We start from the raw sequence: 24783 nt of genomic DNA, 5'->3' as shown, positions 1-24783 counted from the left end.
TTTTTTTTTTTTTTTTTTTTTTTTTTTTTTTTTTTTTTTTGTGGGGATGGGCAGCTCTTTTGGTGGTTAAATTTTTTTTTCAATTTTTTTCTTTTGTAGTAAAATACACAATTGGCATCTTAACCATCTTTTAGGCATGCAGTTGTTGATATTAAGTATGTCATAATGTTATGTAGCCGTCATAGCCCAGGATGGGTTTTTCTGTGCCTGCCAAGAACTCCATTAGGGCTCTGAGAAGGACTGCACTGATTCTGTGCATCGCTTTGGGGAGCCATCTTAACAGAGGAAGTGTTTCAACCCATGAGCATGGGTTTTCTGTTTATTTACATTTTCTTTAATTTATTTGAGCAATGTTTTGTAGATTTTATTGTACAAGTCTTTTACCTCCTTGGTTAAGTTAATGAAGGCCCAACTATTTCACTCTTCCCGACGCTACTGTAAATGCAGTGCTTTCTGCAATTCCTTTTCAGAGAACTGTCCTTAGCGCATGGAAACGCGCGGACTTCTGTGTGCTGACTTCGTGTGCTGCGTCCTTGCCGAATTCATTTATTAGTTCTAGGAGGTTAAATTATGAAGTTTAAATGGCATACTTCAATCCTTTTGCTCCTTATGAACGTCGACAGTGTCTGTTGTCTCCTGGGGAAGACAGACGGGGTTATCAGTGCAGTCCTGTGAGAGGTCATCGTCTCTGCTCTAGACTTACGTTGTTGTGTCACTATTTTCACGAGGTCAGTTGTACGACATTTACCTTCTGTGAATGTCCCACATGTCTTAAATACCCACAGACATGGAGCCTTAGCTCTGTACACAGTCGAGGTCATCTCTGTTCCTACCTGTATGTTGCCTGAACCTCACCGTCAAGCAGATTAAAAGAAAAAATTTATTTATTTATTTGGCAGAGAGAGAGATCACAAGAAGGCAGAGAGGCTAGAAGAGAGAGAGAGGGAGAAGCAGGCTTCCCGCCTAGCAGAGAGCCCGATGCGGGGCTCGATCCCAGGACTCCGGGATCATGACCTGAGCCGAAGGTAGAGGCTTAACTGACTGAGCCACCCAGGCACTCCTGCAAACACATCTTTACCATCTTCTGGAATCAAATGACCTGTAAGAGGTCTAAGTCTGCCTGGTTATCTCCCCAATCTCCAGGGACTTGTTTTACTCCCTGATTCCTGAAGGACTCCTTCTGTGTCCTCCGAGTCCAGTAACTTCTTCCCCGACACTCACTGTGGTTTTCTCCAGCCTCACTTCTAAGCTGCTGATACGGTTCACGGCCAGGTCTGTTCTCCTTCTAGCTGTTACAAAATTTTGTGTGAATTTTGTGTGTTGCTGTAATTCTCTGCTTGCGGCAAAGGTGTAGGAGCAGTACCGGGGTCTGGAACGGTGCCGGGAGCCCCCTCACGAGCTCCCCACTGTCCGCTGGTTTGCATCCCCCCGTTCACTGTCTCATTCTCTCTGTAACCACACATTGTCATGTATTTTTTTGGACCACTTCAGAGTGGTTAAAGGCATTGTACCATTTTACCTCCAATTGTTCAGGTTTTATTTCTTAAGAACAAGGACATTCCTCTTGCACAACCCCAGTACGATAATCAAGATCAGGAAATTCAGCATCAGTACAGTTCTGCCGTCTAATCTGCAGACCAGAACCAAACCTCGCCCGTGTCTCCCTCACCCCCACGGAGCTACTTATCCTCTCGCCCGGGGCCCGGCCCCACGGCAATCTTTCGTTGCCTTGACTTCTGCTGCCTTTAGCTGCGAGCAGCTCCCTCTGCCCTTGCCCTTCAATGACCTTGAAGTAGTTTAAAAGGAAAGGAAGTGGCTTTGCGCAGGTCGGACGACTCCTGGGCTTGTGGGCTCCTGGCGGGGGCGGGAGGAGGTGGGATGTGCCGTCCTCAGAGCCCAGGTCAGGCCGGTCCTCTCCCTGCTGCCAGGTCCTTGGTTCAAGATGCTGTTACTCCTGCAGCTTTTCCTTTTGTAGCGAGTGCTCGGGGGACCGTCCTGGAAGATATGCAGACGCCCTGTTTCTCTGGACATTCCAGCCATATGTTTTAGCAGCCAGTAACGGTTTTCTAACTTGACCCTTTTTTTTAAAGAAAATGCTTTCATTTTCCCCCTCAGGAAACACAATTTATTCACAAAGTTTAACAAGTAACATGTACAAGTATTAAGCAATGCATGTTTTTATTTATGTTACGAATTTTAAAAAATGCCTTGACTAGTTTCAATGCATTGCCTTTACAGATATGTATTTTTAAATAATTCTTTATTTAAATTCAGTTTAGTTAACATATATGTATTAATAGTTGCTGGGGTAGAATTCAGTGATTCGTCAGTGCTCTTTCCATCACGTGCCCTCCTGAAGGCCCCCCCCCCCCCCTTTCCCCCCCCCCCCCCCCCCCCCTCCCACACCCCTCAGTTTGTTTCCTGGAGTTAAGTGTCTCTCACGGTTTGTCTCTCTCTCTAACCAGAGAGGTTCCCTTCCCCTGTGTCCATCTGCTTTGTTTCTTAAATCCCACATACGAGTGAGATCGTAGAATTGTCTTTCTCTGACGGACCGACTTCGCTTAGCACAGTCCCCTCCAGTTCCATCCACGCCGATGCCAAGGGCAGGACGTCTCCCTTTCTGATGGCCGAGTCACATTCCGTCGTGTAGACGAACCCTGTCTTCTCTGTCCGTGCATCTGCCGACGGACGTCCGGGCTCTTCCCACAGTCCGGCTGTCGTGGGTGTCGCTGCTATGAACACTGGGGGGCAGATGTCCCTTTGGGTCACTCCATCTGTATCTTTGGGGTAAATACCCAGTAGTGCGATTGCTGGGTCGTAGGGCAGCTCTATTCTCAACTTCCCGAGGACCCTCCGTGCTGTTTTCCAGAGCGGCAGCACCAGCTTGCGTTCCCACCAACCGTGCAGGAGGCTCCCCTTTCTCCGCATCCTCGCCAGCACCTGTCGTTTCCTGACTTGTTAATTTTAGCCATTCTGACCCGTGTGAGGTGGGATCTCACTGTGGTTCTGATGTGTATCTCCCTGATGCCAAGTGATGTGGAGCACTTTCTCATGTGTCTGTTGGCCATCTGGATGTCTTGTTTGCAGAAATGCCTGTTCATGTCTTCTGCCCATTTCTTGATTGGATTATTTGTTCTTTGAGTGTTGAGTTTGATAAGCTCTTTATAGATGTTGGACACTAGCCCCTTATCTGTTATGTCGTTTGCAAATATCTTCTCTCATTCTGTCACTTGTCTTTTGGTTTTATTGACTGTTTCCTTTGCTTTGTGCCAAAGCTCTTGATCTTGAGGAAGTCCCAATAACTCATTTCTGCCCTTGCTTTCCTTGCCTTTGGAGACGTGTCTAGAGAGAAGTTGCTGTGGCTGAGGTCACAGAGGTCGCTGCCTGTGTCCCCTTCTCCAATTTGGATGGATTCCTGTCTCACATTTAGGTCTTTCATCCATTTTGGATCTATTTTTGTGTGTGGTGTAAGAAAGTGGTCCAAAGCCATTCTTCTGCATGTGGCTGTCCAATTTTCCCAACATCATTTGTTGAAGAGACTCTTTTCCATTGGACATTCTTTCCTGCTTTGTCAAAGATGAGTTGACCATAGAGTTGAGGGTCCGTTTCCGGGCTCTCTTCTGTTGCATTGATCTATGCGTCTGTTTTTGTGCCAGTACCATACTGAAAAAAAAAGCCTTTATCTCTCCCACATTTATTTATTATTTTTTAATGTGTTTGATGCTCTCCTGTATTTCTTAACCTGTCATTTTATATTCTTTCCCTGATAGTTCTGATATGTGCAGTTTTTGAAGGTCTGATTTTGCCAATTGCTACATCTGTTGACTTTCTCACAGTGACTTGCTTCTTTGTGATTTTGTGATTTTTGATTGTGGGTGCATGTTCTTTGCAACTTTATCTGTGGTAATTTTGGACACTTGGATTTTAAGTTTGGATTTGCCTCTGTTAGGTCTCGGGCACCTGATCACACAGGGGCCCCCAGACTCAGCTTGGAGCTTTGGAACTACACAGGTAGAGAGTTCTGTGTGGACCTCTCAGCGTGGCTTGTGGTTAGAATTCCCAGGAAGTGTTTTTCCTATTTCGCCAAAGGGAAGGCAGAAACTGAGAAGTATCCTTCAGTAGTTTTTGTTTTTTTAAATCCTAGTTCATCCTTGGGGTCACCTTTTAGGAGCCTCCAATCTGGCCTCATCCTTCAGGACTCGAGACCTCCCTGCTCATGAGGGGCTGGCAGAGGCTCTCAGATGTCCCAGGGTGGGCCCAGCGTAGCGTGAGCAGGCCTGTCTGGTTCCATTTTGGGTCATTTCTGGCCTTAAACAAGCGCTTTTACTTTCTGCCAACTTAGCGAGGCATTTAAATTCATGTTTCAATGTCTGTCTTTTTGAGGTCGTCTGGGCCAGGACGGCTTTGCTTTATTGCTTGTTGAAGACCTCTGGTAGGCTCTGGGGAGGTGCTCTTACCCACCTCTGTGTCCTCGGGGAGACCTGCGGGCCACCCCCGCCCCTGGGGACTCTGCTGGCTTGTTTCTGTCAAAGAGCACCTGCCACTTGCCAGTTTTGTGAACAGCCTGCTTGGCGCAGGATGTGCTGGACCAGGCCGCTGGCCCACAGCTCCGTAAAGTGTTTTGAGCACGTTTTGGTGGAAAAAACTCTAATCTCAAATGGAGATTGTTCCAATGTTAGTTTGAATTTAGGTAAAATCCATTTTGCCTCATAGAACAAATCTTATGTTTAGGTCAGTCAGGCAGTTCCAGGGCTTTAAGAGTTGTGAGAACTGACCCCCAAAGCATAATGAATCTTGTCCAAGGAGCTAGTTTTGTAGGTCCCTTTCAGAGATGGGCTCAGTGTGCGGTGCTGTTTGTTGGACGCCTGTGGCAAGGAATGAGGGCACCTCCTCTCCCTGGGTCGGTTTCCCTGTGGGGAAGATGTGGGGGCAGTCTGAGGGGCGGCCTGCCCTGGGCTGGGGGCTTTCCCAGAAGCGGGCGCTCACAAGCTCCTGGTGGGTGGGCTTGCGGCCTGCTGGGCTTGGCTCCCCACACACGGGGGACCAGAGCAGGGACGCCACCGTGACTCAGGTGGGACCCCATGGTGCAGTGGCCTGCCTCGGGGCTGGGGGGCTACATGGCTCTTCATCACCAGCCTCTCCTTCCAGGTGGTGAGCCGGCTGGGCCTGGACTCTCTGTCCCCCTTCAACCCTAAGGAGCGGATCATCGAGTGAGCATCTGCCCCCCTCCCCAGAGACCTGCTGCCGCCCTCCCAGAGCCTTCTGTGTGGTCACTTCTTCATCAGCAAACACCAGGGTGTCTGTGCCAGCCACGAGGCTGGGGGCCAGTTGGGGGGACACAGTGAGACACGTATCATCATGGGGCTTCTGCGTGGTCATGGCCACTCTGCACCCTGGGACCGTGTCCCCTCCACCATGTTGGAGAGGGCATGTGTGGGAAGAGGCGTGGGGTCAGGGGCCAGGGTCTGAGCCAGCCCTGCCCTCACTGCCTGGCGGTAGTGACCCTGGGCCCCGCCCTCTACTCCCTGTCCCCCGAAGCCCCATCCCCTGGCCCTGCTGCCCACGCACCCTGAGCCTCGCTGGGCCGGCCCCTCCCCACAGGTACCTGGTCCCCGAGGGCGGGCCTGGGCAGAGCCTGGCGGACAAGCCCCTGCGTGCCTTTGTGCGTGAGGTGGGCGCCCGCTCCGCGGCCCCAGGGGGCGGCTCCGTGGCAGCAGCCTGCGCAGCCATGGTGAGTGCGAGGGCGGCTCGGCCGAGGACGGCCCGAGGGCGCCTGGCCTGGGGTCCCGAGTCCCATGCACGGCTCCTCTCTGCCCAGGGCGCCGCGCTGGCCTCCATGGCCGGCCTCATGACCTACGGGCGCCGCCAGTTCGAGCACCTGGACGCGACCATGCGGCGTCTGATCCCGCCCTTGCACGCGGCCGCGGCCGAGCTGACCGCGCTGGTGGACGTCGACGCCCGGGCCTTCCAGGCCTACCTGGTGGGTGCTCAGAGGGACCCCGCCAGCCCGCGGGGGTCCGGGGGAGACGGGGTCAGCGGACGGCGGGGGCGTCCCCCGGGGTCATGGAGCGCGGGCGGGAGGGCGGGCGCCGGGGCAGGCACAGGGCGTGGGGAGCAGGGGAGGCTGCACGGAGTGGAGCGCGGGCGGCTGCTCTCGCCCCTCCCGCCCCTCCACGCCCCGGCGTGGGCCCGCGCGGTCCTCCAGGGCAGCGGCCGGTGGGGTGGGGGGGAGCGACGGCGCCCCGTCCTCAGCTGCCTCTGAGTCCCGCACTGGGCCGGCGGCCGGACCTCACGACCCCGGCTGGACCGGCCGTGGAGACCCTCAGGGGAGCGCCCGTGACTGACGGTCTCAGAGGCTGGAGAAGACTTTCCAGCTACCAGACAAAGAGAGGACACGGGGAGAACTGGGAACTCTCCACGCGACAGGCCGGTCAGGTTGGAACCTGCTCTCCCACCCGAGAGGGAGGCTGCGTGTCCGGCGGTGGGCGACAGGGAGGGCGTAGCTCAGGAGGAGCCGAGATGCGAGTCCAGGACCGAGCCCCGGCGTGCGTCTGTGTCCCAGAGCCGTTCTGGTGGGAGGCTCCGGGAGACACGTGAGCTCAGGGCCACCAGCTGCACCCCAGGCCACAGGCAGAGCTGCCTCGTGGGCTGGACTTCACTAAAGGGAAGTCAGGGCTCTGACGACCACCGGTGACCTCCAGGGCATGCCGTGCACCCCCAAGGGAAGGCTGTATCCAGACAGGAACCATCATCGTCTTGCCTGGAACTAAATTAAAACCCATGGCCTCTGGCTAGGAGGTAGAGAGACTGGTCACCTTTTGTGTTTTTAGACTTAAATTTCATTTATTTGCTATTTAAAGTAGGCAAAACCTTCAGGTGGTTCCAAATTCACAAGGACAGGAGGATAGCGGATGAGGGGTCCTGGGTCCTGCCTCCTGCCGCACCCCTGCATGCCCCAAACAGGCACAGAGGGCGTGCGCCCGGAGATGTTTATTGTATTGACATAGATCCAATTTGCCTTCTTCTCCTCACTTCTTGCACAAATGGCATCACGTGCATCCTTAGGTTGCCTCTTGGGCTTGTCACTTGACGTTCTGTTAGAGATCTCTCTATATGGGCGCTGGACACAACACACACAGATCTACCCTGACTTACAGTGGAGTAGCGGCAGATACACCCTCCATAAGCTGAAAATACTGAAAGGCAGATATGCATTTACGACACCCAGTACGCAGCACATCACAGTTTGTCCGCCTTCAGCTGCTGAGAACACTTCCGTTTGCGACAGCTGGGCACAGCCACCTTGCACTCGGCCTATCTTATGAGGAAGTGTTGAAAAGCTTCTGTACTGACCAAACACCACATCCAGAGTGACCCACAGAACAGCAGTGTGACCGTGCAGCTGCCTAGTCTTGGGATAGGACTGCCCATCGCTAGTCTGGGCGAAGACTCACATCCCAAGTTCCAAGCACCGGTTCTCCTGAACACATGTCACTTTCACGCCACCATGAAGTCAAAAACCCTCCGTCGAACTTGTGTAAGTCCCGGACCATGTGTGATGTATGGACGTCTGGGTCACAGCACCTGGCCAGCCCTACCGGGACACATGGGCCCCTTCGTCAGCACCGGGGACGCTGCTCTGTGCACGCCTCTGACGTCTGTCACCGGGCATGCACGGGGCAGCCTGTGGGGGTGATTCGTAGAAGGATTCCTTCCCGGGACCCCAGGCCATGCACGTGGCAGTCGCGCCGCGGTCTGTGTCTTGGTGGCCCCGGTGGCACTGCTCCCTGACCATGGCAGGAGCCTCTCTTGCACTTTGCCCAGTGGTGTTGGGTGCCTTCCGGGAGAGCAAGGCTCCCTTCCCTCTCAGACCTCCCTTACTGCCGGCGCCACCTGGGGCTTGGGCTGCACCGGGACCAGACTCCACTCGGGACTCGGGCTGGCTGCCCCCTACGCGGGTCGTGCCGGTTCCCGACGGAGCAGCCTTGAGTTTTCTGTCCTTGAACCTGGAGTCTCCCTGCTCCTCCCGGGGCATGTGTCGTGGTTTATGGGGCCTCCCCGGCCTGAGCTTACTGAGTGTCTCCCGCAGCGCTTCCCAGACTCCTGTGCTCTGGTGACTGGCGGGCGTGGAGGGCATCCAGGGGACATGGAAGGCTGGCCGCCCCAGATTAGAAATGGGGGGATAAGTAGGAAACCCCCGGAGGGAAGTAGAAAAACAGAAATCTAATCAGAAGGGAAGGCTGGCCAGCGAAGGTCTTGTTCAGAACGACGTGGAGGTGCACCGTGGACAGTGACACGCGTGAGGGGACACAGTGCTTTGCCCTTCCCGGGCCAACAGGAAGGTACAGATCTGGAAAACAACACAGAAGCGTCCTCGTCTTGTGCCAAAGGCAGAAGCGGTTTCCAGATGGGGGAAAGCAAAGCTTGGGGTAACCTAAGAGTGGCTGGACGGCCGTCGTCCGAGGGATGCCGCCGCGACTGTGGAAGGACGGCCGGCGGAAACCAGACCGGCTCCACGCATTGGAGACCCGGCTGAGGCGGCCTCACGGGGACAGGACTAACACCCCGCGTGGGTGAGGACGGCCTGGAGGGAGGTGGGCGCCGCCGCAGAGGCCCGGGCAGCCCCTGGGAGGCTCGGATGGTTTTGTCCACCAGCAGGAGTGGTTACGGTGCTGATCAGGGAAGTTCCAGGTGGGGCCGGGGCTCCCTTGCTCTCAGGCATGTTGACATTTAACCAAATCCAGAAAGGACACATCCCCCCCCCCCCCCCGCCAGGCCCTGGGCCCCTGCAGACGGGCAGGATGGGGCTTCAGAGTGTCAGGGAGAGGCCTGAACAGATGCAGGCGCGTGGCCGGGGGGCCGTCCCGTGTAGGGGCCCGCGTGACCACTCGCGGGAGGAGGCCTCATCTGGTTCAGGTGAGAGGGGACAGGGGACACGCAGCTAACCCTGAGACCCCGTGAGGGTGGTGTCGTCTGACACAAGCAGTGACGGGAGCCCGGCCCCTGAGGGCGTCCCCCTGCAGTTCCTGGAGCCTGCTGGAAACTGTGGCCCCTGCAAAGGGCTGCTCGGAGGTGCACCCTTGCCCTGCAGAAGTGCTGACCCCGGGGGTGGGGGTGTGGATGCTGCCCGGACTCTCCGTGTGGCTCCGGGCCATGGCCACTGCTCACCCCACAGGTTCTATGATCTCTCCTGGCAGGAAGCAACAAAGCTGCCCAAGAGCACACCTGAGGAAAGGGACAGGTGAGTGTCGCAGTGGCTGGGGGGGAGGCGCCTCGCCGGATGGTGGACGCCCAGGGCCTTGACCTTGGAGCCACCTAACCCCCCTGTGGCGGTGTGTTTGTGATGGAAGAATGATGGCCCTGTTGTCCACCCCGGTTCTGTCTGTCTGGGTGGAGCTGGGGGGCAGTCCACGTGGCCCCTGGGTGTCCTGCACCCTGACCACCAACCCCTTGGATTCAGGCGTGCGGCTGCCCTGCAGGAGGGGCTGAGGCGGGCGGTCGCCGTGCCCCTGGCGCTGGCAGAGACGGTGGCCTCGCTGTGGCCGGCGCTGCAGGAGCTGGCCCTGTGTGGGAACCTGGCCTGCCGGTCGGACCTGCAGGTACGGGGCAGAGGGGGTCGGGCTCCTGCTGCGGGGGAGCAGAGTGGAGGGTCGTGGGACTGGAGCGCTTCCCAGGGGGTCTTGGCCAGGCTCAGCCAGCAGAGCCCGTTTGTTGATCCCGTTTGAGGAGTTTCAAGAGTGGGAAGCAAGGGCTTCCGCTGAGCCTGCGGCGTGGCAGAGGCAGAACTCAGAAACCAGGCGCCGCCCTCAGGCCCTCCTGGCCACCCCTCCTCCCGCTCCCTTGTTCTCTCGCATTCCCTCCTCATGGCCCCTTGCCCTTCGGAAAACCCCGAAGCCGGCCCCCAGATGTGCACACGGCACCCGGGGCACAGCCCGTGCGTCGGGGACATGGAGTGGGCGGGGGACCTCTCAGCCCGTGCGGAACACCGCAGCTGTGGGGCGTCCCCAGAAGGACGGCTGTGCGCCGGGTCTGGTCCCGCGGCTCCAGACAAGGGTCCCCTCCTTCCCTGAGCACAAGTGGCTCCTGCCGTTCGGGGTTTGTCCCTGGCCCCGTGTTCCCACCGGCTCTCCCCACCCGTGGCCCGCACGTGGGAAGCCGGGAGGAGACCCCAGGAACGTGGGCTGTAGCCCAGGCCTGAAGCCGGGAGGCCTCACCTCCCTCAGGACCCCGTTTTCTGCGCTCAGAGGCGGACGTCAGGCTGGGGTTGTCGTCTGTGTCTGGAGGGCTGGGCTGGAACCCGCCGTTCTGCACGTCCCTGCCGGGGCCTCCGCTGGCCTTGTGCCTCCTGGGGACCCCTGGGGCACTACTGATGAGGCGTGAGGGCACCAGCCGTGGCCCTGGGGGACGGAGGGGGTGCGGTGAGTTCGGGGTGCGGCCGGCCAGCTCCGTTCCTGGCGCCTGTTGCAGGTGGCGGCCAAGGCCCTGGAGACGGGCATGTTTGGGGCTTATTTCAACGTGCTCATCAACCTGAAGGACGTCACCGATGACGCGTTCAAGGACCAGGTAAGCGGGTGAGGCATGGGGGCCGGGCCGTGGTGGGACCCGGGCGTTCCTCAGGGCTGCGGCTCTGCAGTACGGCTCTGGGGAGCGTGTCCATCTGATGAGACATTCCTCTGGCCTCTGCGGGGGCTGCTGTCCTCCTGGGGCTGCTGGAGGCGGGGGGGGGGCAGCCGTCATCTGTACCTCCACCTCCCCTCCTGGGGGGCTCTGGCTGGGGACTGGGGAGCCCCCATGCCCTCACCGGAGCCGCACCCTGGCCAGCTCAAGCCTGTCCACCATGCTCAACTGCCCAGCAGGGCCCCCCAGGGCTGGGTCCCCCAGCATAGGCCCTGAGTGCTGGCAGCAGGGGCCAACCCACGAAATGGCCTTAGCTCCAGCAGCTGTTAGGGTTTTGCCATGAATGGCTGTGGAGGTGACTGTGAGGGTAGGCGAGTCTCCATTTTAAAGTGTACAGCTGGGCATCTTGCACACTCACGACGTGGGACCACCACCTTTGTCATGTTCCAGAATATTCTCTTTGCTCCGAAGGAAGCCTCCCCCCATTAGAGGACCCTCGCTCCCTCCCCAGCCTCAGACACCACTCACCTGTCTCTGGTTTTGTGACAGTCTTGAAAAACTCACGGCTCAGAGTGAAGGCCTTTTTGGGACTGAGCTTGGGTCTTAAGGGAAGTCACTGAACACCAGGAGACCACGTGGGGACTGACTTAACAGACGGGCTGCGAGAATCCACTCTGGGCTTGAGGCCACAGCCCAGCCCTCTGCAGTAGTGGCTAATGTGGGACAACTAGGAGGGTGGGGCCTGGGCCTGGTGGTCCTCCCGCGTCAGGACAGAGAGAGGGACCCTCCCGTCCTTGCTGAAAGGCCTGTGAGGAGTTGGGGAGTCCCCAGGTCGGGGGCTTGGGGTCATCCCAGAGAGGATAGGCCAGGGAGCACGGCCAGAGGGCACAGGCAGCTGGCGGGGGGCCTGGGCTGGCAGGTAGGTGGTGGGCTGCAGGGGCAGACTGACTGAGGCCTGGGTCTGGGCCTGGGGGTGGGACATGGGCGGGGGGCACACTGACACCTGGGCCTGTGTCTGTCAGACCCGCCGGCGCATCTCCAGCCTCCTGCAGGAAGCCAAGACCCAGGCAGCGCTGGTGCTGGAGAGCCTGGAGGCCCGGCAGGAGTGACGGCAGGTGGGGAGACTGCGTGGACTCTGCCGCCCTCGGTGTTCCCCCCTTTCTGGAAGCCTCCACACATGGTCCCTCTGGGGCCCAGAGTGGGCGGAGGCAGGGGTTGGGGTCCCCTTGGGGTGGCAGGTTCACCCCTTGTCACTTGTTGCTTTTAGTAAAGTCATGACCCACCGGTGCCTGTGTGGTGTGTTTGGGCTGGAGGAAGGGAAGGGCTGAGCTCATGGGCAGGAGCTCGGGGACCCCGAGGTGAGTGAGCATGGGGAGAGGTGGTCAGGCACATGGGGGCGTGGCACGAGGTGACACACCAGCTCCAGGGTCCCACAGACGCGTTGACATGCTGCTGGAGCCTGAGCCGGGCCCCGCGTTACTGGGAGCACCCAGGGCTCAGGGCAGGCGCCTGCGGCTCGGTATCCCTGGGGTCATGCAGGGGACAGAAGCCCCCTGCCTGATGGCAGCGCTTCCCCATCCAGTTGCAGGCAGGAGGTGAGGCCAGTACTGCCTGAATCGTGGGGGGCTGTGGCCAACGTCTGCTGCTCTGGGGGCGCTGGGGATTCCTGCGGAGGGGACGCGTTCCCCTGACTGGCTGGGAGGTGACAAAGCATCAGACCTGGGGCTCACAGGATGAATGGACCCCGGCCACAGGCTTCTCTCTCAGCAGAAGTCCAGGGGCCAAGACCCAGCAATGTGGGTCCCAGTAGGACAGCTCCCCTGTCTCCCAGCCCACAGCCCCTCTGCCTTCTCCTGCACTCCCCACAGGGCCTGGTGGCCAGGACGGGAGGGGGTGTGCTGGGGGAGCCCCCCACTCCAGATTCAGATGCTGCTGCGAAGCTGACCATGTGGCTGAGAGAGGCCCGGGAGGTCCGGGGTAGGAGCTCCAGGAGGCAGAGGGCAGCAGGGGGTGGGGCACGAGGTCGCTGGGTCTGGCCCCATCGGGGGCACCCAGGAGGCTGTGTGCAGGTGCTGTGTTCCCCAGGCAATGCCACCCCGAGTGTGGGTAGGCTCTGCCCCATGAGGGCCTTGCCACCGCCAGCCGCAGGCTGAGGTTTTCCCGCTTTAGTCTTCCAAAACAGACAACGTGTCAGGTGCTCCCAGACAGGACTGACCGGGCTCCATGGGGACACCTCGCCACCCCGTCCCCCCCGGGCTTTTCACCCCTCCTCCGGCGGTCGCTGTGTTCTTTCGTGCGACTCCACGTTTTTGCAAGCAAACACAAGCGCATGCGAACGCACATCCCTAATTCCTCCCTCACGCGTAACGAGAGCAGGCTCCGGGCTGGGTTTCGATTCTACTTCTCAGGGGCACCTCTCTTAACGGCATTTAGACAGATTCCTGCTCAAAATGGGTTTTATTCACTCATCCTTTCCCATATTTTCTTAACCATTTCACTGTGAAATGTAAGAAACATTCAGAAACCATGACCAACAGCTCAATGATTTATGACCACGTCCTGGGTGACCGTCCTCCGTCACATAGTCCCCCCAAGTCCCACACCTGCTCTGTGGTGACCAGACCCTGTTTTCCTGTTGGCCCATTTGGGAGAAGCAAGCATGGCGGTTTGCTGACCTCGGAGTCCTTCTGGTCCAGCGTGACATTCAAAGTCCTCGTCTCCTTGCTGGTCTGCTTAGATGACCTGTCTGTTTCGGTGAGGGCGGGCATTAAAGTCGCCTACAGTTAAAAGATTATCGTCGATGTGTTTCTTTGATTTGGTTATTAATTGGTTGATATAGTTGGCTGCTCCCATGTTAGGGGCAGAGATATTTACAACTGTTAGATCTTATAGACCCTTGAATTACGATATAGCGTTCTTCCTCATCTCTTATGACAGTTTTGGTTTAAAATCTAATTTATCTGATATAAGGATCGCCGCCCCAGCTTTCTTTTGAGGTCCATTAGCATGAAAAATGGTGTTCCCCTCCCTCACCTTAAATCTGGAGGTGTCTTTGGGTCCACAATGAATCTCTTTGGGTCTTGCTTTTTTATTTACTGTTACTCTATGACTTTTGATTGGGGCATTAGCCCATTTACATTGTGGGTAACTATCGAAAGATATGAGTTTAATGCCATTGTGTTGCCTGTAAGGTGACTGTTACTCATCTCTGTTCCTTTCTGGTCTATGTTACTTTTAGGCTCTCTCTTTGCTTACAGGACACCTTTTGATATTTCTTGTAGGGCTGCTTTGGTGATTGAAAATTCTTTTATTTTCTGTTTGTCCCAGAAGCTCTTTATCTCTCCTTCTATGTTCAATGACAGCCTAGCTGGATAAAGTATTCTTGGATGCATATTTTTCTCATTTAGTGCTCTGAGTGTATCATGCCAGTCCTTTCCGTCCCAACTGGTCTCTGTGGAAAGGTCTGCTGCCAAAGTTATGTTTCTAGCCATGTAGGTTAAGGACCTCTTGTCCTAAGCTGTTTCCAAGATTTTCTATTTGTCTTTGAGATTTGCAAGTTTCACTATTATATGTTGGGGTGTTGACCTATTTTTATTGATTTTGAGGAGGTTCTCTGTGCCTCCTCGATTCGAATGCCTGTCCAGATTAGGGAAGTTCTCCACTATGATTTGTTCAAATAAGCCTTCTGCCCGCCCCCCTCCTCCTCTTCTGTGACCCCTATTATTCGAATACTATTTCACTTTGGGTATCACTGATCTCTCGAACTCTCCCCTTGTGATCCTGTCGTTTATCTCTGTTTCTCAGCTTCCTTCTCTTCCATCATGTGGTCTCCGGGGTCACTGACCCTCTCTTACCCCAGCAGTAAGAGCCTCCATTTTGACTGTACCTTAGTAACAGCGTTTTAATTTCAGCCTCATTAGATGTTAGTTCTTTTACTTCTCCAGCAATTTCTCTTCTGTGCCTTTCTCAAGCACAGCTAGTATCTTTGTGATCACCGTTGTGAATTCTGACGTCTTACTCGTCTCCATGTTGGCCACATCCCTGCCTGTGAGAACTGCCTCCTGCTCCTTCTTTTGGAGTGAGAGTCTCCATCTCATCATTATGTCCAGAAAAGAAAAGATGAAGGAGAGAGAAATGACAAAAATCGCAACAACAGAAAAATACAAACAAAACAAACCAGAAGAAAACAGAAACAAAAGAACAAATCAAACAAGAAATAAAAAAGAACAAAACAGTAAGCTAGATCCTGGGTGTATTTTGGTCTGTTTGTTAAAAGAAACTGGACTCCAAAATAGGAAAGAAAAATGTATGTATATACAAAAACAAAATACAATGAAAGGAAACAAAAAATTAAAAACAGTATAAAAATTAAAAAAGAACTGATAAAATAATAACTGAAATAAAGCTGGAAGACTCGAGAACAATAAAACCACAAATGCTGTATTCGGTTTCCCCAAGAACCCAACCCGCGGTCTGCGTGATGGTGACCTTGTCCGCGGTTCCTGCTGGTCGTCTGCGGGAGGGGCCTGCTGCGCTGGTTCTCAGGTGTCCTCCCGGCGGCGGACTCTGGGGGCTCGGGCTTGTGGAGCGGCTTGCGCTTGCACTAGGTGGTTTGCTCCCGGGGAGCTTCCCGCCGGCTCTGGAAAGGCTCCTTTCCTGGTTGTAGGGTGGCAGCAGGTCCTTCTCTGACCTCCACTGGTCGTGCAGGTGCTCAGAACCATGTGAAAACTGTCTAGCTGGACTCGGGGCACCAGAGGAAATCAGGGTCCCCTACTCCTCCACCGTAACTCCTCCCCCCACAAACATTTTGAAAGTACGTTGGCTTACTCTGGGGCTAGAGGGACCGTCACTGACCCAACAGCGTTCTAAGCGCAAGGCCAGCCAGACAGCCATGGGTCCCACAGTTGATGCCGTCCGGCCTTGACACTTGGGGTGGTGCGGGGGCCAGCGCCTGTCCCCGGGACAGCGGGTCAGGTGGGGCACTGTGAGCAGTCCCGGGGGCACATGAGTGGTCTGAATGGCTCCTTGGCGCCTGTGGGGTTCCCTGGTGAGCACAGACACGAGGAGGCTGAGAGCAGGCGGCAGTTGAAAGCCTTTATTGTACTGGGGCGTGCGCAGACAGGAACATGCAGGGCCTGCTGTCACAGCTCAGTCTGGGCAGGGGACCTCCAAAGGCCAGGCAGGGACCTGGGAGCAAGCCCAGCAGAGCCGGCGGGGCCCACAGAGAGCCTCTGGAGGGCACCAGAGGGGCTGCGGAGTCCGGGGACGAGGCTGGACTGAGGAAGGCCTCAGGAGGCTGTCCGTGAGGGTCTGGAGCACTGGCCACCACAAGGCCCCTGCAAAGCCTCTGGGGTCCAGGGAGGGCGTGGACAGACAGACCGGAGCGCCGGAGGCGGGGCTCTCTGGAGAAGCTGGGGACGCGTGGGGCGGGTCCTCTTTTCCCCACTTGACACCCGCGCCTGGAGATGGAGCCTGCAGCCCGCGGGACCTCTGGGTGAGTCTGAGTAGCACCATGGGTAGGAGGCGGTGCCCGCGGGCCTGGGGAGCCCGGGGTGCAGGCAGGGCCGGGGGCTGGGAGTGCGGGATGGGGGCCGGAAGCCGGGTCGCCTGGCAGGAGGGAGGGGGGGGGCAGGAGGCAGGAGGCGCTAACAGATCCAGCGGATGAACCGGTCGAAGAAGCCGGGCTGAGCCAGGCTGTCGTAGTCCTTCTCGCGGAAGACGGCGGTCGCGTCGCCCAGGCTGATCTTGGACAGCACGTCCGCGTCCACGTCGCCGCCCACGGCCACCACGGTGGGCACGACGTTCTGCTTGCGCATGGAGTGCACGGCCTCCTCCAGGCTGTCGTTGCCCGTGACGCCGTCGGTGAGGAACACGAAGGCCAGCTCGGCGTGGCGGCGAGCCCCTGCCCGCGCGCCGCGCACCACGTGGTTGATGGCGTGCACGATGCCCGCGCCCACGTGCGAGAAGGAGTTGAGGTAGCGCGCGCCTTCCAGCGCCTGGTGGATGGCCGTCAGGTTGGAGGTGAGCGGGAACTCCACCTGCTGCTCGCCCGGGCCCCCGAACTGCAGCAGGGCCACGCGCGCGTTGAGTGGGTCGTCGTCTCTGCGCGCCAGCGTCAGCCGCCGGGACACCTCCTCCACGAAGCGCCGCGCCTTGTGGAAGTTCTGCTCGCCCAGCCGCTCCGAGCCGTCCAGCAGGAAGACGATGTCCACCGGCCGCTGCGTGCACTGGGCCACGTACAGCTCTGGGGGCAAAACGGGGTGGTGGGCGGGCGACCCGGGTGAGGCCCCACGCCCGGGCCCTGCCCCTGCTGCCCCTTCCTGGCCACTCCAGGCCCTGGCACCGTCTGGTACCCCGCCCTGGCCGTGCCCTGCGCCCATCTCTGTGCACACCTCTCCCACTGGAGCCGTTAGAACCCCCCGGGGTTGTGGGGTTGCATCCAAAGGCTCCCACCATCGGGAGCCCCCACCACAGTGGGCCAGGGGTGGGCCCCAGTTCTGGGGAACCTGTCACTGTCTCTGCTGGTTTTGCTCTCTTCAGGGTTTGCCCCAAACCTGAAGGCTGAGAGGCTTATTTCCACCCTCCAAGCACCTTCTCTGCCCAGTCACCTCCTCCAGGCCCTTCTGGGCAGGAAAGAGACCCCAAAAGGGCCACAGTCCACAGAAGGGGTGGGACGGAGGATCGGGGAAGCTGTCTTTGCATTTGTAATCCACTAAAAAGATCTCATAAGACCTCCAGTCCTGAAACCCCCAGGATGTGAGGACCCACATTTGGCCATGACCCCCTTCCTCCGTGTGGTCCCAGAGCTGCCCGACACTAGCTGGACCGTGTCTGTCCCAGCTTTGGAAGCAGTGGGGAGTGGAGCCTGTATTCTCCGTGACTGGACATCTCTCCGGTGGGCGGTGAGCACGGGCGTGGCCCGACCCCGGCAGCAGCTCCCGTGACTCCCTGTTAGCTGAGGAGAGCCCTGCTCCCACTGGGAGGTCACCTGCCCTGGACTGCCAGGCAGTGCTGGGGGCAAGGCTGCAGCCAAGGCTGGGGCCAAGCATCTGGGGGACTTGGGTGCTCCAGCACAGCCTGGAAACCCACTCCTCACATATGTGGGCTGTGGTCCACCCTCCGCAAAATGCAGCCCGGCCCCTCCGCCGTGGCCTTGCTGGAGACCACACCTCCAACCACGGCTTGGGCTAGGGGAGGACGGAACTGGCCGTCCTGCTGGCGTCCAGCTTCTCAGCCCGGCGGGCCCCAATCTGGGGTATGGGGCCCAGTTGGCTGACCCCTGGGGCCAGGAGGGTGTGGAGCCCATCAAGGAGGAAGTCCTGACTCCCCGCACTGGCCAGCAGGGCCTCAGCCCAGGCCCCAGCCACAGCATGTCACCCTAGCACGCCACGGGACCACAGCAATGCTTTCACACTTTTCCAGCTTTTATAGCATGTTTAGGATGTCACAGCGTCTGAGGGTGGCCAGGCCACTGGCGGGCAGAGCCACACTTCTGGCAGGCAGGATTTTTTTTTTTTTAAAGAAGCTTATATTAATGACATAGCTTATCTTGTCAGCCGTGCAGATGAAAAGCAGCTTCTGCTTTAAATCCACGTCTAGCAAGCCAGCTGGGTGCCCCCGCGCTCAGTCACCACCAGCAGAGATACGCGTTGGGGGCTCCGGCCTCGGGGCAGATTTCCTCAATGCAAAAACCAGGGAGGCCGAGAAAAAATGCATGAGGGGTGGCGGCAGGCACAGGAGCTGCAGGGAGTTCGGGGATTGTGAGGCTCTGCTCGTCTCTCTTATGTTTTGGCTGAACAATGGCCTCCCCAAAGATGCCGTGTCCTAAACTTCAAGACTGAATATGACCTTACAGGGCAAAGACAGACGCGGGGAGAATTAATTACGAGCCTGAGACTACTCTGGATTCTCCAGTGGGCCCCAAGCGCTACCAGAAGGTCCTTATAAGGGGGTGGAGGGTCAGGTTTCCAAGGAGGGACCACGTGACACCAGCGGCAGAGACAGGAGCTGGAGGAGGCAGGAAGGTCCTCCCCAGAGTCCCCGGAGAGAGTGTGACTCCACCACCCCCGGACCTTGGACTCTTGGCCCCAGACTGAGAGACGATAGACTTCTGTTGTTTCAAGCCCCTTCGTGTGCGGTCGGCTGCCCCAGGTCGCTAAGAGGCTGGGTGGGGTAGCTCGGGCCAGTCCTGCCCGCGGGTAGCCTCCACGGCTTCAGCAGAGCGCCAGTGCCGTCTCGGGGTCCCCCACGATGTCCCTGTGCACCAGCTTGAATGTGTCAATGAACAGTTCCATCCAGTCCTGCCGCTCGCTTCCTGTGGCGAACTTGGCTCGTTCGGCGGTGTAGACCATCACGGCCACCAGCCTGGAGTAGGCGGCCGGGTCCTGCGTGAACTCCGTGGCGTTTAGCAACTGTTGGATCAGGGGGATGGTCTTGGGGAAGGAGGCATCGGGGCCCTCTTCCGTGCGGAGGAAGGTGACCGGGGGCTCGCCGCCAGGCCGCGGTCCATCTGCGGGGGCATCCAGAGAAGGCTTTAAGGGACTAAGCTGGCATGAGTGGGCCTCCCGCCGCCCTCCTGGGCTGAGCGTACTGAGAGCCGAGGCGCCTCTCTCTTCCAGGATGACTTAGGACCACAGCGAGGACGGCTGTGAGGCTCAGCAAGGGTGTGGGGGCGGGGAGCTTCGGCGCCCCGTCAGCGTGCGGGGCCAGAGCTCGCAGAGGGGGTGGGGGCCAGCAGCACCTTCGGCGTCCCCACAAGACTCTTGGCACACATGGTGGCACTGAGACTTGACCGGTCTCGGGGTCGGCTTCTAGCAGCTCAAGGCTCTGCCCCCGGGGGACCCCAGCCCCCTCACTACACCTGACCAGGAAAACTGCTTGCGCCGGGACAACCTGGCTTGTTCCAGCCCCAACCTCGAGACGGGCAGGTAGGTCCCGGGCCCCCCTCAGAACAGTTTCCAGAAAGCTTACAATGATGAGTCCTTCTCTGCTCTTCGAGACGCCCTCCGTCCACCGCCCGGAACTGGCCCCTCGAGGACCCAGGAGCGGCTGTGCCTCCCACCCTTGGGGCTCCTGCTCTCTCTTCCGGTCCCCCTGGGAGCGCAGGCCGGACCCCGCGGGCGCCTTGCTCCCAGTGCACCACGGCCTCTGCCCTAGGGGCCCAGAGCTTGCTTTTCCTCTGGGGGGTGGCAGGTAGCCAAGCCAGGTAGCCTGGTGGCATGGACCCCTCACCCTGGCCCACATGCTGCCGTCTGTGCCTCTCCTCTGCACGCCCGCCCCGGAGAGTCTCTGCCTCTGTTCCAGGGAGGCGGGGCTCGGGTCACCCGGGGGCTCCCCACTCCCATGGCAGCGCTCCAGGACCAGCCTTCACGGCCTCAGCTGCCGGCCAGCTCTGCGGCTCCCCGAAACTATCATGGCTCTGACTCAATCAAGCAAGCTGCCCAGTGGCCGGATCCAAGCCTGGGGTCGGCTGGGCCTCCGAGTGGATGGGGCCGAGTGGCCAGAAGGTCAGGGTCGTGCCCAGCCAGCAGAGGGCACTGTCTGTGGTCTCGAAATGGGGAGCCGCACACCAAGCCGCCGAGGGGCAGGTTTGCGGCATCTCGTTCCCCAGCGACCTCTGCTTTTTTCCTCCCTGGTCACAACGTCTAAGAAACCTGGAAATTCTTGTCACTTTAAAGGGTAAACTTGTGAGTGTGGGCCAGGGTCTCCTGGGAGGCCACTCCCTTTCACTGTCGGGTCTTGGAGGCTCGGGGGAAGCGAGGTCGCTCGCCAGCGCCCAGTGTCAGACTCACAGCCAGACCCCACGGAGACGTCACAGGAAAGGGAGCTGCGGCCAGACCCCTCTCAGGAACACAGACACCGAAGTCCTCAGCAGGATACGAGCAAATCAAGCCTCACCACACACAGAACGACTTACATGCCGCGAGCAAGTAGGATTTATCCCGGTCGGCAAGGTCGGCTCAGCCTCCGGAAACCAATGTCCTCCATCGCATCAACACGGCAAAGCGGAAAACCAGTGTCCTAACCCTAACCGCGGAGGCAGCCTGTGGCCGAGCCCACACTCACTCAGGACGCGTCCTCCATAACTAGAAGAGGGGGACCAGCAACTTGACAAGGCTCGTCGGTGGAAAACCTTGGCTGACGTCGAGCTCAGGGGTCAGAAACTGGAAGCTTCCCCACTGAGATTGGGCCGAGGAACTGGGCCCCTGCTGGGCCCTGGACGCCAGGGGTCAGGGTCTGGTCTGTCCACCGGGACCAGCCTGACTGTGGGACCCACTGTGGGTGACCGGGGTGTCCTGCGGGCCGGTGTATGGCTGCTCAGTGTGGCCTCCAGCAGAGACCTCCCAGCCCAGATCTCAGGCCGGCACCTGGGGTTTGGGCAGCTCTGGGCACTGCAGACAGCCATCCTCGGAGGACTCGAGGGGCCCGAGGCCCAGGCAGTGCGCAGACTGAAGCAGAGCTCACAGCAGCCATGGTGTGGGACCACCGCGATGACCATTTCCTGGGAAACTCTCTGTCAGGACAAGTGTGGGGACCCCTGCCCCCAACTCAACACAGTTCTTCCCTTAAGCCACCTCTGCTCCTTTGTACCTGCCCAGGGGGGCCACCAGATGCTCCGTGAGGAGCCAGCATGCAGGCCCCGGAAATGTCAGCTGCGCCTGGCAGGCGATGGTGTGGGCACGGGCCTCGCGGTTCTTGTCTGTGTCCCCCCTGGGTCGGCCAGCACAGCCTGGCCTGCCTGCTACGGTGGCCGACGCCACACCAGCTCCTGGGAGGACCCAGGCCTGGTGCTCATGTCCCAGCCGGAGGGCCCAGTGCTGGTCCCAGGACCCCGGCAGGCGGGGCGGGGTCGCTGAGGGGAGACCTCAGCTCCCGGTTCACACCGGCAGCTCCACGGGCCCGTGGCCCCAGCCCCTGTGCCACAAAGCCTTGGGGGCGGCGGCTCGGGGCCCGCGGAGCCTCCCGCCCCCTTCCCTGACCCACAGTACCAAGGGACAGCTTCCGCGTGTCCCCAGCAGCCTTAAGCCCAGAAGTAGCCGTGTCGAGCAAGGGGCCCAGGCCCCCGACACACCAGGCTCTGCTTCAGAGACCGCAGATCTGGCCGCGGAGGCTGGGAGCGAGCGTCTGCCGGTGGCTGCGGAGGCCACGCTCCCTCCCTCCACGGCGTTCACCAGCCACCTGGTGCGCCACGTCCCGGGCTCCCACCGGGGGTGGTTGAGATGGTTCTAGGATGTCTGTCCCTCCCGGGCCGTGGTCAGGGACACCACAAGGCTTCGAGGTGCGGACAGGAGCGCACCTGCCCAGAGTGCGCTGGGCTCGGAGGGGCTGGGGGGCTCAGGACGGCCAACCTCGCTCCCGGCCCCTCCGCAGACGTGCCAGGGTCCTGGGGCTGAGTCGCCCATCTAAAGTTTTCTCACTGGGAGGGGGGGGGGTCCCGCAGCAGCCCCTCCTCTCCAGCCCCGGCTGGTTGAGTCTGGGGTGGGGGGCTTGGCACCGTCCGAGTTACCTGTTTGGCAGGGAAGGTCTGGGCACACGATCTGAGGGTCTAGGAGCAAGGAGAGAGGCCGGGGGGTACCGGTCAGTGTCCGCTGGCCAGAACAGGGGCTGAACGCCCTCAGCGACCCCCTGCCCCTTCTGCCCTCCTCAGGTCCTCCTTCCCCAGCGCGGACCGGGCTGCACAGGCCGCCGCTCACCTGGGCATAAGACGTCCTCCATGTCGTCGATGAACTTCTCGGCCACCAGGTCAGAGAAGAGGGTCATGTTCCGCACCTGCTGGGGCTTGTCACAGGCGATGGAGTACAGGTTCTCGCTCTCGTGCTTCTCGTGGAACATGTCGCCGATGCCGATGGCCGTCACCGTGACGTCGTGGTTGCACAGGGCCCGCAGGTTGAGGTCATCATCCCGGGGGTCATGGCGGCCATCCGTGATGACCACTGCAAACACCCGGGTCTTCTGGCGCCGGCTCTCTTTGATGAGCTGGTTGTAGGCGAACTTGAGGGCTGAGGGCGTCCAGGTGCCGCCGGCGATCCACTCCAGGTTCTTGACGGCCTCCTTGAAGCTGGACAGCGAGTTGATGCGCTCGTCGTCCAGCTGGATGGCCTCAAAGGTGCCCTCGTGGCTGTACTGCACCACGCCCACGCGGGTTCCTGCGGCCGAGGGCGGGCATGAGGGTGCGGCTGCGGCCCCCGCGGCCCCAACCCCCAGCACGCCGGCCCCCACCCCTGCACCCCTAACCCCCACCCCCCCGTGGCTCTGAGCAAAGCTGACACCTGTCCGCCCGCCGGCCCCCCTCCCATGCGTGGACCTCCCGCCCCCCCGCCCCGCCCACCACAGGCACAGCTGACCCGTCTCTGATTTGGGGTCCTTGGCAATGGCCCCCAGCCTGTTGACCACGTTGATGACGAAGTTCTTCTCCAGAGTGAAGTTGGTGTAGCCGATGCTCTCAGAGCTGTCGATGACGAACACCACGTCCAGGGCCCCACACCGCTTCTCGCAGTCTGCGGGCCGGGTGCAGGGTCAGGGCGAGGAGGCGGCTGTGTGCGCGGACCCCCGGCCTGGGGACACACGCCCGGGGCCCACAGTCGGGTGCAGGAGCGGGAGGGCGTGACGCAGAGGGACGACCCGACCCCCGGACGAGAGCCCCCCAAGGACACGAGGCTCCAGCTCCGCCGCCATGTGGGGCCGAGACTCACCGCAGCAGCCGCACGTCTCCCGCACGTAGGTCATGACGTCGCACTCCTGCAACACGGGGGCGTCAGGCCCGGGCCAGGAAAGCGAGCCCCGGACCGGCCGAGAGGGGCTTGGGGAAGTCTGTGCGCTCCTGCTGGCCTCGGCCGCCGAGCTCCCAGGGCTGCCCTTGCTTCCCTACTTTGGGAGGGACGGGGACGCGGGTTCCATCCCTGCCCGATACTCACCGTGAGGCCGGGGTCTCCAGGGGGGCCAGGCTCTCCCTGGAGGAGGAAGGGTGGCGCTGAGAAGCGGCCCGTGTCTGGGCTGGGCAGCCCCGCCCCCGCCCCCCCCCCCGCCCCGCCCCGCACTGACCCCGCCTCCCTCCGCAGCATGACCCTGGGGTTCAGCGTGGCCCAGGGCTAGACCGGAGGGCTGGAGGCACCAGCAGCGGACCTACCTCGGGTCCTGGGGATCCTCTCGGCCCCCGAGGGCCAGGCTCGCCAGGGGGACCAGGATCTGCCTGAGGAGCGAGAAGAGCAGGTGGGCGGCGGCCTCAACCCCCTGCCCTCCCGCACACCCCGCGGCCCCCACGCCCTCCGCCCCGGGTACTCACAGGCTCGCCCTTCTCGCCTTTCTTCCCGGGCTCTCCCTTGGCACCAAAGTCACCTCTGCCCCCCTGGGACACAGGACACGGGTCAGCCTGGGGCAGGGTGCTTGGCAAGGCCCCCCCTGCCCCACTCAAGACCTCTAGGGAGTCAGTCCGGGGCGGGCGTGCTTCGGTCAGAAGAGCCCGCGCCGGGCAGCTGGATGGGGTACGTGGCGGGGTTTGGGGGGACTCGGCAGGAGAGCGGCCAGCAGGCTCAGGGCTTGGCTCAGGAAGCTCTCTGGGGCCAAGGGTGGGTGAGGGGCGCGCAGGCCGCCCCCGTGGGTGCGGAGGCCTCTACAGACGTACCTCAGGACCGGGTGGGCCGGGCTCCCCCTTCTCTCCCTGGGAAGCAAGCACAGGTCACTGTAACTCAGCGCGGGGCCGGAAGGGCTGCCCTGGGGCGGGAGCCGGCTCTCTGGGGACCCGAGATTTTTGGAAGACCCTCCTGCCCCCTGGGTGGTCTCAGTTTTCACAATCCGTATGAAGCCGTGAGTGCTGTGGGTGAACGCCACACCACTGGCCCGTGTCTGGGACAATTTCTGGGGCTCTGCATCCGATGAGTGACCCCAGGCCCACGCGCCCTCGTCCCGTGCCCCAGGAGCGAGGCCCTCACAGGAACTAGTGGGAACCGTCAGGGCCTCCCAGGGCCCCCCAACTCCTGCCAAGACTTACGGGCGTTCCTCGGGGTCCCGGGTAGCTGAATCCAGGCCTGCCGGGGTCCCCCTGCAGGGTGGGGAAACTGGTCAGGGAGGGTCCAGTGGGAAAGGAAGGGGCCAGGCTGGCCTGCGCCGAGGACGAGGACCAGGACAGACGGGGCTGGGCTGCTGGTTGGCGGCTCCGTGTGCAGAGAA

The 24783-nt window shown here is 60.0% G+C and overlaps 2 protein-coding genes across 5 annotated transcripts in view; one reads left to right on the top strand and one right to left on the bottom strand.

The window, feature by feature from the left end:
- The window catches only part of FTCD (formimidoyltransferase cyclodeaminase), a 17180-nt gene extending 5276 nt beyond the window's left edge, over positions 1 to 11904 (top strand). Inside the window, exons 8-14 of the mRNA XM_059392551.1 lie at positions 5149 to 5210; positions 5602 to 5731; positions 5819 to 5980; positions 9198 to 9241; positions 9461 to 9599; positions 10468 to 10563; positions 11640 to 11904. Coding sequence (XP_059248534.1) covers positions 5149 to 5210; positions 5602 to 5731; positions 5819 to 5980; positions 9198 to 9241; positions 9461 to 9599; positions 10468 to 10563; positions 11640 to 11726 — 720 coding nt within the window. The 3' untranslated portion in view covers positions 11727 to 11904. The remainder of the gene's footprint in view (positions 1 to 5148; positions 5211 to 5601; positions 5732 to 5818; positions 5981 to 9197; positions 9242 to 9460; positions 9600 to 10467; positions 10564 to 11639) is intronic.
- A 3005-nt stretch (positions 11905 to 14909) lies between these two features.
- The window catches only part of COL6A2 (collagen type VI alpha 2 chain), a 33724-nt gene continuing 23850 nt past the window's right edge, over positions 14910 to 24783 (bottom strand). For 2 of the 4 annotated variants that reach the window (XM_059392547.1, XM_059392548.1), the window contains exons 19-28: positions 24605 to 24655; positions 24239 to 24274; positions 23900 to 23962; positions 23744 to 23806; positions 23532 to 23567; positions 23310 to 23355; positions 22962 to 23114; positions 22311 to 22763; positions 22124 to 22162; positions 14910 to 16861 (exon numbers count right to left, since the gene is read on the bottom strand). In XM_059392547.1, the coding sequence (XP_059248530.1) occupies positions 16263 to 16861; positions 22124 to 22162; positions 22311 to 22763; positions 22962 to 23114; positions 23310 to 23355; positions 23532 to 23567; positions 23744 to 23806; positions 23900 to 23962; positions 24239 to 24274; positions 24605 to 24655 (1539 nt within the window). In that variant the 3' untranslated portion in view covers positions 14910 to 16262. Of the gene's footprint in view, positions 16862 to 18023; positions 19127 to 22123; positions 22163 to 22310; positions 22764 to 22961; positions 23115 to 23309; positions 23356 to 23531; positions 23568 to 23743; positions 23807 to 23899; positions 23963 to 24238; positions 24275 to 24604; positions 24656 to 24783 lie in introns of those variants that run through there. The other 2 variants (XM_059392549.1, XM_059392550.1) reach the window with 1 other exon arrangement.

The sequence above is a fragment of the Mustela nigripes genome, chromosome 2 (assembly GCF_022355385.1).
Source record: "Mustela nigripes isolate SB6536 chromosome 2, MUSNIG.SB6536, whole genome shotgun sequence".
Classification (NCBI taxonomy): Eukaryota; Metazoa; Chordata; class Mammalia; order Carnivora; family Mustelidae; genus Mustela; species Mustela nigripes.
Note: the sequence above shows the minus strand (reverse complement) of the source record. Positions and strands in the feature narration are given on the sequence as shown.